This window comes from Spermophilus citellus, assembly GCF_964194105.1.
Source record: "Spermophilus citellus genome assembly, chromosome: 3".
Taxonomy (NCBI): Eukaryota; Metazoa; Chordata; class Mammalia; order Rodentia; family Sciuridae; genus Spermophilus; species Spermophilus citellus.
The window spans coordinates 76,620,919-76,635,772 of record NC_138184.1 but is presented as its reverse complement, the minus strand read 5'-3'; the positions used below and the strand labels follow the sequence as shown (position 1 = coordinate 76,635,772).

Sequence of the window (14,854 nt, the reverse complement as noted above, 5' to 3'; positions counted from 1 at the left end):
CAAGTTCATTATTATCCCATTTTCTATAGATGAGGAAACAAAGCAAGAAAGGTTAGGTGAGTGTCACCAAGGTCACAACCCTGGAATGTGGCAGAATGGATTCTCACTGTCAGTTTGGCTTGAGCCCATCTTAGCTAGTGCTCTATGCTCTCCTCCATTTGGGAAGCATTATTGGGGCACTGGGCTCTGTTCCAAAGGCTTTATTGGCCCTTTAATCCCCACAGCAGCCCTAGCAGGTGCAGGACTGATGTTACAATTGTGTTGTTCGCCCAGTCCTAGTCGGTGCCTAAACGAGGGCTCACCCAGCTCCAGAGCCTGTCCTCTAGCTTTTATGTCACACCATTTGTATTTGCTGTCTTTACTTTTCAGTCCAATGAAACCCTTCTGTTTTCTGCTAGATTGTTAACTCCCCTTAAAGTAGGGCCCATATTCAGTCACCTGGGACCAGACCTGCATTGTAGTGGCTCCTCAGTAGCTGTGTTGCATGAACATGTAGTCAAGGTAGTACAGTGGGTTATTGCCTGTATTAAATGCAGAAATCCAGGAGGGACCATTAAATTGACTGAAAGTGAGTTAATAAAAGAACACTGTCTCTTCATTCAAAAATGCATGTGTTTTGCTTCATCAAAATTTCCTCAGTTCAAGCAAGAGGTGGATAAAGGAGAAACTAGAGAAAGGAAAAGATAAAGAAAGCCCTGTTAGGATCTCTGTTTCTGCCCTCATATTTAAGGATGGAAATGCTGATAACCAAAGTCTCATATCACTTCAGCCCTCATTAGGGAGTTAGAAAAGGTCAGAGCTGGGCAGAGGAGGTTTTGCAGTCTTTGAAAGACTCCTAGCAGTCCATGATTAGGCTGCCATCTGCAGGTGGTGGGTGGTATTACCACTCTTTCAAAACCGGGGTCAAATTGGACATTAAAAATGCATTTCCTGTTGAATTACTAATTGTTTCTCTGCTGACTTTATGCTTTGATTATATCAATAGCCATTGTTTTCTATTGGTTCTGTTCAAAATTTTATTCAAAAATTTGAGTAGCCAAATTTAATTCGGAGCTCTTTGGTTATTCATAAAACCTTTGAATAAAAGTAACATGTCAGGCTGGACATGGTGGTGCATGCCCTGAATCCCACTGGCTCGGGAGGCTGAGACAGGAGGATCGAGCCTTTGCAACTTAGCAAGATCCTAAGCAACTCAGTGAGCCCAGTGTCTAATAAAATACAAAAAGGGCTTGGGATGTGGCTCAGTGGTTGAGCACCCCTGGTTAAAAGAAAAAAAAAATCAGGATGAAAGCAAATGTCATGCTGAAGGGGAAGCAGTTAGTCGCCCACAGTCTCCCAGGAGTGAGAGGGGCATAGTTTAAAATCTGCCCAGCAGGAAAGGCTGGGGTCTGGGTGAGGGAGAGGTAGGTTGTGCTTTTGCTTTCTGTGTTTGTTCACACCTGCCATCTGTAAAATTTGAATGATGGGGGTTCTGGAGCAATCAGGTGACATTTAGGCTTGGGCCCTCAGAAGGCAGGTTTATTTTGCAATGATTTGCGTAAGAGGTTATATTTTAGCCTGAGTAGAATTTAGCTATAATAATGAATGAATCACTCAACTTAGAATCTTTTCCCACCGTTCGGGATGGCAAACTTTGTTCTCATCTTTTGCAGGACAACAGAAAAGAGTTGAACCTTAAACATTCATCTAATCCACATCTGCACTCTACTAAGCAATGGAAAACTAACAGTTTTTCATCTCATTCTTAAAAATCCCAACAAGGGGAAATTATGTTTCTCAGTTGTTCCACTGTTGACTATGATTCTCACTGGCAGGTTCTAAGTTTTTCATGAACTAGTTCCTTAAAATCTTTTTTAGGAATTACTTATTTTAATCTTCATATATAAGAAGATAATTATTTTAAACTTCAGCCTTTTCACAAACTTAAATATTTAATTTAATCTGTTCTTCAAGAATTTTCAATGCTATCAACTCACTTATAACTAGGTCCTTCCCGTCTTAGAGGATATTTCCGCTTCTTAACCTTTAAAACCACAGTGCTCCATTGTTAGTCTCTTATTCCTTCCACTTTGATACTTTTCCTGTTACCTTCTCCCCCTGCTGCTTGGGCACATCACTAGGTAAGATGTGGGGATCTTCTGTGTGTCTTCACCAGTCAAGAGGACGAAAACGGCAACAACAACGGCCTTACTTATTTACGCAGAACTCACCAGTTTAGTGTACGATTCAATGAATTTCCTAAAGTGGTCTTCCACTGTATATATGATTTTAGGAAATACAACCATCACCACAATTTTAGAATATTTTCAAAAAGAAGCCCTATATCTTCAGTTATCACCTCTCATTCGCCTTCCCCAGCACAAAGCCACCACTGATCTGTTTCCTGTCTCTTTCTGGTTTGCTCTTCCAGACATTTTGCATACTGAAATGCTACCTTATGTGACCTTCTGTCTGAATTCTTCCACTTAGCATGTTTTCCAGGTTCATGCATGTTGTAGCATTTATCAGAGCCTTATTCTTATTTGTGGCCAATTGGTTTTCCATTGTATGTATCTCACATTTTCTTTGGCCATTTAGCAGTGGATGGACACTTGGGATGTTTCTACTTTTTGGCCATTATGAATAGTAGTGTGTGGGAGTAGAATTACAGGGCCTCAGTGGGACTCAGGCGACAGGAAGATGGCAAGTTGAGGCCAGCCTCAGCAACTTAGCAAGGCACTAAGCAACTCAGTGAGAACTTGTCTCAAAATGAAAAATAAAAAGGGCAGGGGGTAGGGAGGGAGAGCATGGAAGGATTAGATGAATTCTAGATAGGGAAGTGGGGTAGGAAGGAAAGGGAGGGGGCAGGGGATAACTCCCTGTGTATCATTCAAGGGACTGTCAGATTGTTTCCCAAAGTGTCTGTGCCATCTAACATTTCCACCAACAATGTAGGAAGGCTCTGGTTTCTCTGCATTTTTGCTAACACTTGTTATGTCTTTTTTTATTCTAGCCATCTTAGGGGGTACATGTGAAGTGATATCTGAGGCTTTGATTTGCACTGTGCTGTGACTAATAATGTCAAACATCTTTTCATGTGCCTTTGGACCCTTATACTTTAAAATGTCTATTTGGTTTCCTGGCCCATTTTTTTCCTAAGAAGTATTTAATAACAGTATTTGCAGTTTTAAATAATTGATGTTCATTATGGAGGCTGGTCCAGTGCCACATTGCCTCAAAATTCAGTATTTTTTATTAGTTTTAGAAACCTCAAACATTAAACATTTTGAGGCTTTTTGGTCCTTGCCCATTTTTAAATTGTACTATTTGTCTTTATGTTAAGTTTTAAGAGTTCTTATTATACTCTAGATACAAGCCTCTTATCAGCTGTATGATTTGCAAATTATTTTCTCCTATTCTGTGGGTGGTTTTTTCACTTCCTTTATCTTTTGAAACAGATTTTTAATTTTGATGAAGTCCAGTTTTCTTTTTCTTTGGCTAGATTTGCTTTCTGTAGAATATGTTATAAATTATTTCATTTTCCCAATAGAAAATTATAGAAAATATATTTTAAAAACTGCACCATTACCTCAGAAGCACAGACGTAGAGGGTTTTTATTCATCCTTGCCATGCTTTTATGAATGCTTCAACCATTTTCTATTTCATTTCAAATTTTTTTAAATCCCACCTAAGAGGAGCGGTAATGTTTTATAGGACTTATATTCTGATCTCACATGTCATACTACATTTTTTTAAATAACTGTACACAGTCATTTCACGACAAAATGTGAAAGGCCTTTCACCCAGATGTCATTGAGTGCTCCAGCTAGACAGCAAGTCTTCAAATCAGATTGTCACAGGAAACATGATAATAACAGGTGATGAATTTCATATGGATCATCTTCCTTCCTTTTCCAACAGGTATGGCAGATCCCGGAAAACGGACTTACCCTCTCCCTGACTGAACCTGTGGTGATTTTAGAAGGCCACTCGAAGAGAGTCGGCATCGTGGCCTGGCATCCGACAGCCCGCAATGTGCTCCTCAGTGCAGGTAGGTGCTCAGCAGTGCTTCCCCGCCGCTGGCCCGTCCTTCACACAGCCCTGAGGTGGAGGGAACAATAGGTGTGTTTTGAGTGTGTGCTGCATACAGTGTTGAAGCAGAGCAGTAGTGAACCATGGTGAAGTGCATGTACAAAAGTTAGTTTATGGGGCTGGGGCTCAGTGGAAGAGTGCTTGCCTAGCATGTGCGAGGCCCTGGATTCGATCCTCAGCACCACATAAGAATGAATAAATAAACAAATAAATAAATAAAATAAAGATATTTTTAAAATGTAAGTATAATATATATTTAAAAATTAGTTTACACACAGAGATGGCTTTGTACACTTCACACGTGACCTCTTTTTGCAGTTAGTGGTACACTTCACTCCTGTCTATATCATTAAATGTTCTCCCTATAATATTTTTAACGACTCTCCGCAACAGTCCATCGTCTGTCTGTTTAGTCAGCTCCCTATTCCTGAACAATGATGGTCTGACTTCTCACCGTTGCATAGCACTGCAGAGCACCCATGTCTTGGTCTTAGTGTGCTTACTGGTTTCTCACTTGAGTGTTTCCCAAGTTTGATTTGCAGAAATTTTTTTCCTTTTGCTCAGAATCTGAGATTTTAAAATTTTCTTCATAAAAGCAATACAAAGGGCATTAGGGAGCTTTTGGGTAGAAATGTTCTAACCTGATTGTGGTAGAAGCTGCATGATTATATATATTGATTGAAACAGTCTAAGTATGCTTAAATAGGTGCATTATATTATATGTAAATTATACTTTAATAATACTGGTTTCTTGAAAAAAAATACTAATGTTAGTGGCAGAATTTTTAAAAATCTTTCCCCTTACCAGTAAAAAAGAGAGAGGCAGTTTAGTTTTTAACTGGGAGCAGAGGATGTTTATGATTTTTGATCAATTAAGTAAATTGAATGCCAGGAACCTTCTGAAACCAAGAACCTCTTTTCAATAAAAGACACCAGGGCTGGGGATATAGCTCAGGCCCTGCGTTCAATCCCCAGCACCACCAAAAACACAACAAAAAAACTCTGTGTAGGATAGTTTTTTTTTTTTTTTATAAGCACTGGTTGACTGTACTTGGGAACTTTCCCAATGATTTACACAGAACCTCTGTCTGATAAAAGGAAAATGTCCTGAAGGTAGAATTCCATCAGAGAAATCCTGCTGCCCTTCTCATTGAGGTCACAAATAGGGTGTCATCAGCAGACTGCTCCTGGTTCTCCTTTTTACAAGTGAAGGGCAAGGTTTGACTGGAGCGTTTTGCGTATTTTAAGACTATGAGATCCATCTGCAGTGGCCATTTGCCTGTGAAAGCAAGGCTTTAAAATTGCTTTATTGGCAAGAATTCACTTTAGGGTGTTCTTTCTCTGTTTTATCTTTGAACTGATGTTCTAAGTATTCTTCCTTGCCGACAGCACTGGAGAGTGAGTTCAGGGATACTTCACCACTGAGCTACATCCTCAGTGGCCCCCCACCTTTAAAATATTTTTTTAGTTGTAGATGGACACAATAGCTTTAACTAATTAATTAATTATGTGGTGCTGAGGACTGAACCCAGTGCCTCACACATGCGAGGCAAGCACTCAACCACTGAGCTACAACCCCAGCCTCTTCCCAGCCCCTTTTTTATTTTTTGAGATAGGGTTTTGCTAAGTTGCTGAGGCTGACCTCAAACTTGTGATGCCTGGGATTACAGGCTTATGCCAACCTACCCAGCTGATGCCCAGCTTTAAAAAGGAGATTGGGACAAGATAGTTTAATGATTTTATTTCTATTGTATGCTCCTTTTTTCTTTGTCACTTTTGGTCTTGGATTTCCAATAAGTAGAGCCCCTTATCCTCACCTGCCTTTCCGTGCATTTATTTATTTCCTTATGTTCTTCTGGCTTTCCTGTACAGGTTTCTAATCTTTGAGGGGCTTGGTTTTGCTTGTTTCAGGCTGTGACAATGCCATCATCATCTGGAATGTGGGGACAGGGGAAGCCCTTATAAACTTGGACGATATGCATTCAGACATGATCTATAACGTGAGCTGGAACCGGAATGGCAGTCTGATCTGCACAGCTTCCAAAGACAAGAAAGTGCGAGTGATCGATCCCAGGAAGCAAGAGCTTGTTGCTGTGAGTATGTGAGGGCAAAACCCAGGGGCTGTGGACTTCAGTGTCTGTGGGCTCTTTGCTTTTAAGGCAGGAGAACCACTGGCTGGTGGCCTTGCGAGTGCAGACACAGTGATGAGGGAGCAGAGGCGTGTCCAGGCGTGTCCACGTGCAGCCTTTACTCAACTCACCTCTCTCCCTAGGTGGCCATTTTTCATGAAGAGTCAGTTTTTCTCAGTTCACTAGTGTCCTTAAGCGCTCACAGATCTGGCTCAGCTAAACCAGACTATATGCCTGGTCTTGGGGCTCAGTGCTGACGGTTGATTAGTTGATTCTGCTCCCTGTTCCAGAAATGATTGTTACAGAGCCTTACAGAACTGCAGCAGGTTCTCATGAGGGTCAGTATGTTAGATTCTACTCCCTGGTTTGAGGAGCAAAATTGACAAAAGGTAGACATTTGGATCTTTAGTCAGACTTGCAGTGCCAAATACTGAATACAGAACATCTTATTTTACCCATGCTCTGAGGCCCTTCCTGAGATATGTTTGGTGTTGGTAGTGTTACATCTGAAGGGTACTGTGACAGTTGTGGCTAGTGCTTACCGAGCACTGGGGACTTTCCATCCTCATGCAACCTTTAACTATCCAGAATCTTCCTAGGGTGGATATGAGGGCACTGTGGTGGTGAACACCTGTAATCCCAGTGGCTTGAGAGGCTAAGGCAGGAGGATCCCAAGTTCCAGGCCAGCCGTAGCAACTTAGAAAGACCCTGTCTCAAAACATATAAATAAATAAATAAGTAGGTCTGGGGGATATGGCTCAGTGGTTAGGTGCCCCTGGGTTTGATCCCTAGTTCTTTAAAAAAAAAAAAAGAAAGAAAGAAAGAAGAAACAAAGGGGTTAATTAGACTCAACTTCTTGATGTCTGGTAGTGCTGGTAGAAATCAGAGCCTACACCCAGCCTTCAAGTCATAACTGTCTTGAAAAACAAGGCATTGGCAGAGTCCTTCTATGTCTCATGTCTGCAGTGTGTGGACCTGGGTTGGCAGCAGGATGTGGTGGAAGGAGTGAGGTTTTTTGAGTCAGATCCTGGAGCTCTTGCTTGTTAGCTAGCTGGGGGACTTTGACAGGTCACTAGTGCTGCTCTGATTCCTCACCTTGGGGTCATGGTCGACATCAGGAGAGTGTGGGTGACAGGTGGGGTGAGGGAGGGTCAACATGTGGTTTTCCCACCTTTCCTTCTTGCAGTTTGAATGTGCATAACGTGCCTCTTGCTCTCACTCCCAGGAGAAGGAGAAGGCCCACGAGGGAGCCAGGCCCATGAGAGCCATCTTCCTGGCTGACGGCAACGTCTTTACCACTGGGTTCAGTCGCATGAGTGAGCGGCAGCTGGCACTCTGGAATCCCGTAGGTTCCCTCCTTGCCTCCCGTGTGCTTCACAGAGCATTCTATCTGTTAGGGCTCTGGGTTGTTAAGTGTATGAATATAGGATTCTTAGTGTGGTGTTCTGAACTCCTGCTTGTTGTCAGTTGAACGTCAAGTCCCTGTCCTCACTGAAATTAGGCAGTGAATATATTTCAAAAATGCGTTCTTGTTACTCCCAGGGAGCCTTATGCTAACTAGATTTTTAAAAAAGAATGTGCAAAGAATCCAATGTTTTAGATTTAGGAAATCAATTCTACACTTATTTATATTTCACAGACTATAATTAAATGTCTAAATCAAAATAGTCATGCTTGGGAAAGCATTCATAACTAGTGGAAGTGAGAAGAAACCCTGAACTAGAGACAGTTACAATGTTCTCTATGTCTTCTAACTTTTTGAAAGTTTGTATACGTATTTATTTTATAATAAGGAAAAAAGTACCTTTAAAAAAAGAAATGGGCTCAGAAGAAAAGGACTGTCAATCTTTGTCATGGAGTCACACATTTATGTTGTCAAATCCATATAATTTTCAGTGAGTTTGATCCCTCCTGGTGTTTATGTGAATGAAATTTATATATGCATTGTTCAAGCTTTATGTTATTCTTGGAAAATGGCTCACTTAATTGAAGAATGTCTAATAAGTTATAAAATTTGTCTTGTAAAAATGAAGAGACATATACATATGTTTTATTTTCAGAAAAACATGCAGGAACCAATTGCTCTTCATGAAATGGACACTAGCAATGGGGTTTTGCTGCCTTTCTATGATCCTGACACCAGTATCATTTACTTATGTGGAAAGGTAAACTGATTTCAATATTAAATTGAAAAGTATATTCTGTACCCCCCCACCCTTTGTTTTTTTTTTAAGTGCTAAGGATCAAACACAGGGCCTCACGTGTGCTAGGCAGGCACTTTACACCCAATGAATTCATTCCCAGCCCCATCATTTAAGGTTTCTGAGTTTTCTACTTTGTGTGTCTTAAGCTGAGATAAGGTCTCTAGATCACCGTTTGTCACTTGTGAATTGTGTAGTGATAACATACTCTGTTCAGTGCTTTTGACTAACACAAGGATTGGGCTAGAGTTTTGGGATGGCTGCTGTTGGGGAATCTTCACTACAGGCCTCCAGTGAAAAAGAGATGATGCGCCTGGACAGGTGTTGTTCACTGGTCACCTAGAGTGTGCAAGGCCCTGGGTTCTATCCCAAGCAGCACAAGACATAAAAGAGGACATACTGGTGTTCTGTTTTCACCGACTACTTCTGCACAATGGGTGATTTTGGATCTGTCTGCATTGTTATTAGGTATGGGGCTGGTATGTCACATATAATGCTGGAAACTATCACATAACCCTAGATCAGTGTGTATGTTCTCAGTGCCACCTGCCATGGGCTTGTGAAGAGAACAGTGCTGTGTGCAGTGAGCTCTGACAGCCTCCAAGACTCTCCAGGGCTCTCTGGGTGGTTCTGGTTCCTAGGGTTCAGCATTAGAACCCTGGGCTTGAAGATTTCCACTGACGACAAAAAGGTTACAGAAGGTGACAACTGTTAGGTACAGGAAGATGCCACCCTGAAGTCAGAGCACCTCCTCCTGTCTTACGACCTCAGTGTCGCTAAACTGTTGATAGCTTTACTGCTGTCATTATTTCACTTTTGGAAATGATAAATTCACAATTCCTTATTTTTTTTTAGGCTGAATTCCTTAGAACTTTTTGTAGTTGAAATAATAGTAAGAATGCTGCTCTTGATGTATTCCAGACCCACTTCACCTTTGTATCAATTATTAAAAACACAATTCAGATTCCTTGATCAGGTTCCCTCACTGAGGTGTTCATTTTCAATTGCTTGAGCTTTGTACAAATGGGTAACCTCCTACCCGAAGTTGCTCACAGGCTCTTCTTCATCTTATTTCCAAGACTGCAGAGCAGAGAGTAGCCTCTGTTTTGAGGAAGGTGAGTTAAGTATACATTTGTTTTTTACTGTGACTTGTTCAGGACCACATTTTACAAAATGCCTTGTTTCCTGGAAAGGAAAGTTCTATTAATATTGTTTTAGTTTGAATATAGAATAGTTTTTTAAATTATGGCTTATTTTGAAAAAAAAATTGAGCTTAATTCAAATGTATGCCAATACCTTCCACACTTAAAGTAATATTCAGAGACAGTTGTTTTGATCAGATGGTTTAGAGAAATTTCTGGAATGTTCACACTTGAAGATTCCTTATTAATTGATGTCTTTGATTTAAATCTAACCAAAAACTGCAACACTATTCTTTGTACATTGTCATTATATAGTGTTAACAAGCTTAGTTGCAAATAAAATACTTAATAAAAAAAGGTGCTTTTGTTGTATTCCCCAAACCTGTTAGAAAGCCACCTTTGTAGGTGATGGTTTCCTTTCCACAGTTGACAGAGGGTGCTTCTGAGCTACTTTCCATTTCTTTTTAGGTCAGTTACCTAGAATCTGAGATCTTGTCTGTTTCCTTGAAAGTCACTTTACTGCAGATGTTAACAGCTGTTAAGTACATAGGCCTCACCCTTGCTGCATTAAAACAAACCAAATGAGCACTTTACAGGTAGTATTGGTGTGAGATGGAAAATCATTTACGATATGCAGAAAATGACTAGTATGTGCTTAGCTTCTTTTCCATTGCTTTATATCTTTAAATCATTGAAACAGATGGAAACTATGAGAACCAAGAGTCTTGTTAGGACATCATACTGCCTAGCTCTTTTTGTCTTCTTGTGTGCGTGTGTGTGTGTGTGTGTGTGTGTGTGTGTGTGTGTATGTGTGTCTGTCTGTCTGTCTCTGTCTCTCTCTCCTCCCCCCCAGATAGGGCCGCCTTCATTGTTTAGTTTCCTGTAAGGGTGTAACTGTTATTTATGCTTAGATTAGCATATGCCTCAGACTTCAGATCTCCCAAAAATGTGACTGTTCTAAATATGATAACTGTAGAATTTTACACATTACAATGAGATAGTTCTACTTTTTGAAGCTTAAGAGTACTCATGAAGGGCTGGGGCTGTAGCTCAGTGGGGGAGCCCTTGCCTAGCACATGAGAGGCACTGGGTTCAATCCTCAGCACCACATAAAAATAAACAAATAAAGGCATGCTGTTCATCTACAACTAAAAATTATCAAAAAAAGAAAAGAAAGAATGAATGCTCATGAAAACTGATGTTTCTTAATTAGAAAAATCTCACTTTTTGCTGTTGTCAGATTGTCTGGTGTTGAGTTGTCAGATCTGTGAACAGTGCTATGTGGGATCAGGGAGCAGATCCTACAATCAGTGACTGCATGCTCAGCAATTCACTCTTTTGTTTGACTTTTGATGTTGAACTGTTGGGCAGAAATATGGAGGAGATCTTTTAAAGGGCATGGTAGTGATCTGTCGGTAGTGAGGGCTCAATCTCTGAGGAAAAGAACCTTACATACTTCAGGTCAGCCTCTTTATGAAAGTGAAAAAAGGTCAGCCCCTGAGGCCCAGTCCCCATGAGTGCTGGGTCGCACAGGAGAGAGACACCCTCCCAAACTCGCTGTTTCAGATACTCATCTCTGATTTTTTTGTAGGGAGACAGCAGTATTCGATACTTTGAGATCACGGATGAATCCCCATATGTCCACTACCTCAACACATTCAGCAGCAAGGAGCCTCAGAGAGGCATGGGTTACATGCCCAAGAGAGGACTCGACGTTAACAAATGTGAAATTGCCAGGTAACAAATTGATATCGTAAAGTATTGCGATTGTTCGTGCCGTTGGTGTAGCACCAGAGCCACACAGTTCCACGGCCTTCTGTGTGCCCAAGGCTCCCTGCCCCTGCATGTGGGTGTGTCCTGCTCATATAACTGGGAGCTTAGCAGTCCAGTGGCAGAGCTGAGGTGTAGCATACACTTAGTGAAATAGTGACACCTTCCTCTCTGACTCCAAGCTGAGGCTGTGGCCATGGTCCCCTGGGGGGTGGGCAGGTGAGAACCTGGCCCTGGAATGGAAAGGGGGTGGCTCTCTGCTCTCAGGGGGATAGGACTGAGCTCCATCCTGGGTTGTGGATCCTTCTGGTCCTAAACTAGAGAATGCAGGGTTCTACGATGATTTGTGAGGCTAGTTTGATTTAGGAAGTTCAGCTGTGTTGTATGACTTTTACTTATCTATACTTGTCTTGAATTTGAAGTTTATATCCTATAACACTAGTGGGCCTCCTACGGGCACATTTTTTTTCACAGTAGTCAACAGGAGATACTCAACAGACACCCAGTGGCCAGTGACCACTTTAAACAACAGAATAGCAGCACACTATCAATCATACCATGCGTTAGTGTATCATGAAGTTTATATAGACTTTTAAAGTTTGTATGGGTTCAAACCCCAGCACCCAAAACAAACAAAATAGCAGCAACCAAAAATGTTTGCTCCTCTGGTCACATGATTAAGAATTGATACTTAAATCTTTAAAAATAATAGGAGGGCTGGGGCTGGGGCTCAGTGATAGATCACTTGCCTAGCACATTGGAGGCCCTGAGTTTGATCCTTAACACCACATAAACATAAATAAATAAAATGAAGATATTGTGTCCAACTACAACTGAAAAATAAATATTTAAAAAAATAAAAATAATAGAAAAAGAATTTTTATAAACTTTATATGAATATAAACTGAGTTATAGCTCCAGCCCTTAATTTATATTAATCATTATTTTTTTAAATAGCTGGGACAATGAAAGATAGCTGTCCCAGATAATCCAGAATTGCGGTTTGACCAGACTAACCCAAGTGTGGTTTAAAAGGATTGAATCTGAACTTAAGATTACACCCAATTATTTAGGAGCACATTCAAGAAAAACTTTGAGCACAGCTGTTCGGGACCCTCCCGTCTATCTGTGCTGAGCCTTGATTACGTGTCGGACCCTGAAGTAAACACACCGTGGGTGACTTCTTCTGCTTCTCCCCACAACCCAGGAAGAGGGTGTTTTTGTGCCCATTTTATGGAGGAGGAGCCAGGGCTGGGGCGGACACGCTCCTAGAGAGGCTGCGTCGCTCTGGCCCAGCTGGAAGTCAGGGCCACAGGCTTCCTTCACTGCGCTGCTGCTGCTGCTGCTGCTGCGTAGTTTTCACTAAATCTTTCTTTAAAATGGCTTTTGGTTTATCTGTGACCCTATTGAAATAGTGAATAGGCAAGTTTGACGCGGCAGTTTTTTAAAATGTGGTTTGGGGAACACCTTGACTGGCAAAGCCACGCTCGGCTCTTGTTTCATCTGAGTGCTGCCCAGCACGTGCCCCTCTGCCGGAGCTCACTGTGGCTCCCTCTCTTGCCAAGAACTTTGGCAAGAACTCTCAGTTATTTCCCTTCCTGGTTGGGAAGAAATTGGCTTCTCCTATCACTTTTATTATAATTTTTAGTTTTGTTTATTGTGAGATGCAAAAGAAAATTCTATCCCTTTCCCCCTTCAATTAGAGGATATTTTTTGCTCCTCCATAGGATAATGCAGTTTGCTTTCCACGTTTTGGGTAATTTCAAATTTTCCTTGATGTGGGGTTTGCTTGAATACCTAAATGTCATTAGGTGTTGTGGTGCACAGCTGGAAATTCCAGCAACTCGGGAGCCTAGTCAGGAGGATTGCAAGTACCTGCTGCCCTCCACCAAAAAACCCCCAAAAGACAAAATCTACCCCAAACCAAAATCTACTTCCTAGGATTCCTAAATCATATATAAATATGATTTTTAAAAAATCATATTTATACTTCACAAATGTTCAACTGCTCAAGCTGGCAGAAGACCTGGCATGCAAGGTGTAGTGACAGCTTCACATTAGGGGGGTCCCCACCTGTCTGCTACATGGTAACTTTTTCATAAGTGAATCAGTCCCAGTGTTGCTACTATTTCCACCACAGTCCTTCTGCCCCAGGTATTTGCAGATTGACTGTCACAGTAATCCACAGACCTCTACTCATGGTCCTTGTCTCCAGTCTGCCATTTTCTGGCAGAGATATGCTGAGCTCATCTGTGAAGTGGGAAAATGGGACCGCTTAAGTACCTACTGCCAGGGTGGATCAGAGGTGAGGGGTAAAGAAGCGTTCATCTCCCATATCCCCCAGCATTGTAGTTAACAGTTCTTGATCCTGTTACTCAGTCATATTTCACTTTATGGAACTTTGTCTTTATTTTTCCTTTGAAGATTCTTCAAGCTGCATGAGAGAAAGTGTGAGCCCATTATCATGACTGTTCCCAGGAAGGTGAGTGCCCAACTTTCTAGGCAATCCATGTTTGTTTGTTTTAAATCCCAGACCCAGAACTGGTTCCTTCCTTACTGAAGTGTTCCCCCAAATGTGTTTTGCAGTCTGACCTTTTCCAAGATGACCTGTACCCAGACACGGCAGGCCCCGAGGCTGCACTGGAGGCAGAAGAGTGGTTTGAGGGGAAGAACGCTGACCCAATCCTCATCTCCTTGAAGCACGGCTACATTCCAGGCAAAAACAGGGATCTCAAAGTGGTCAAGAAGAACATTCTGGATAGCAAGCCCACTGCAAACAAGAAGTGTGACCTGATCAACGTCCCCAAGAAGACCACGGACACGACTAGTGTGGTGAGGAGCACAGCAACTTGAGGCTGTGCTTGATCTGTGCATGCCTTGTCCCTGCAAAGTCCTCTGTTATGCAGGGCATTGCTGAATAGTGTTCCGGCTGTGGACACTCAGGAGCTTTCGGTGACTCATAACATGCACTGGGCCTAAGAAAGTCCTTGATGAGTTATGGTCACCCTTGGCTCCTTTAGCTCTGGTTATTATTAATTATTTGGTTATTATATTTTTATTATATTTTCATAAACAATGCCTGGAATAGATATCAGTCTACCACCATCTCTGAGAGTGAATAGGACGTTTGTGGGTTTTTCTCTTTGCCCAAACCCTCCTCTGATTTGGGTAGAAATGAAACGACATGGGAGGGCAAGGTCCCAGGAGCCAGGAAGAGAAGGTTCCTGGAAGCAGGCAGTGGTGGCAGTGTTGGGGTACTGTCGAGTGGTGTGGTGAAGGCAGGATCTGGCAGTGTGTGGGCTACCACAAGACGATCTTGGCAAAGCCATGGCAGAGGTAAGCACCCAGCCTACCACTGAAGACCTGCTGTGGCCACAGAATACTGACGCTGCCGGGAATCAGGTCCTAGGAGGAGAAGATCCAGGGAGTGCGCGGGCTGGGGGCCAGGGGAGGGGGAGTTTGGTCACTGAGAAGGTGGAGGAACGAGGAGGTACAGTGCCTTGGAGGAGCTGACATTTTGGTCCTTGACAAGGAGCCAGT

General features: G+C 42.1%; 1 protein-coding gene across 3 annotated transcripts in view; it reads left to right on the top strand.

Moving 5' to 3' along the window:
- CORO1C (coronin 1C) overlaps nt 1-14,854 on the top strand; it is an 84,029-nt gene that overhangs the window by 66,408 nt on the left and 2,767 nt on the right. For all 3 annotated transcript variants that reach the window (XM_081286758.1, XM_081286756.1, XM_081286757.1), the window contains 7 exons: nt 3,902-4,031; nt 5,984-6,165; nt 7,427-7,546; nt 8,262-8,366; nt 11,136-11,281; nt 13,739-13,796; nt 13,901-14,146. In XM_081286758.1, the coding sequence (XP_081142884.1) occupies nt 3,902-4,031; nt 5,984-6,165; nt 7,427-7,546; nt 8,262-8,366; nt 11,136-11,281; nt 13,739-13,796; nt 13,901-14,146 (987 nt within the window). The remainder of the gene's footprint in view (nt 1-3,901; nt 4,032-5,983; nt 6,166-7,426; nt 7,547-8,261; nt 8,367-11,135; nt 11,282-13,738; nt 13,797-13,900; nt 14,147-14,854) is intronic.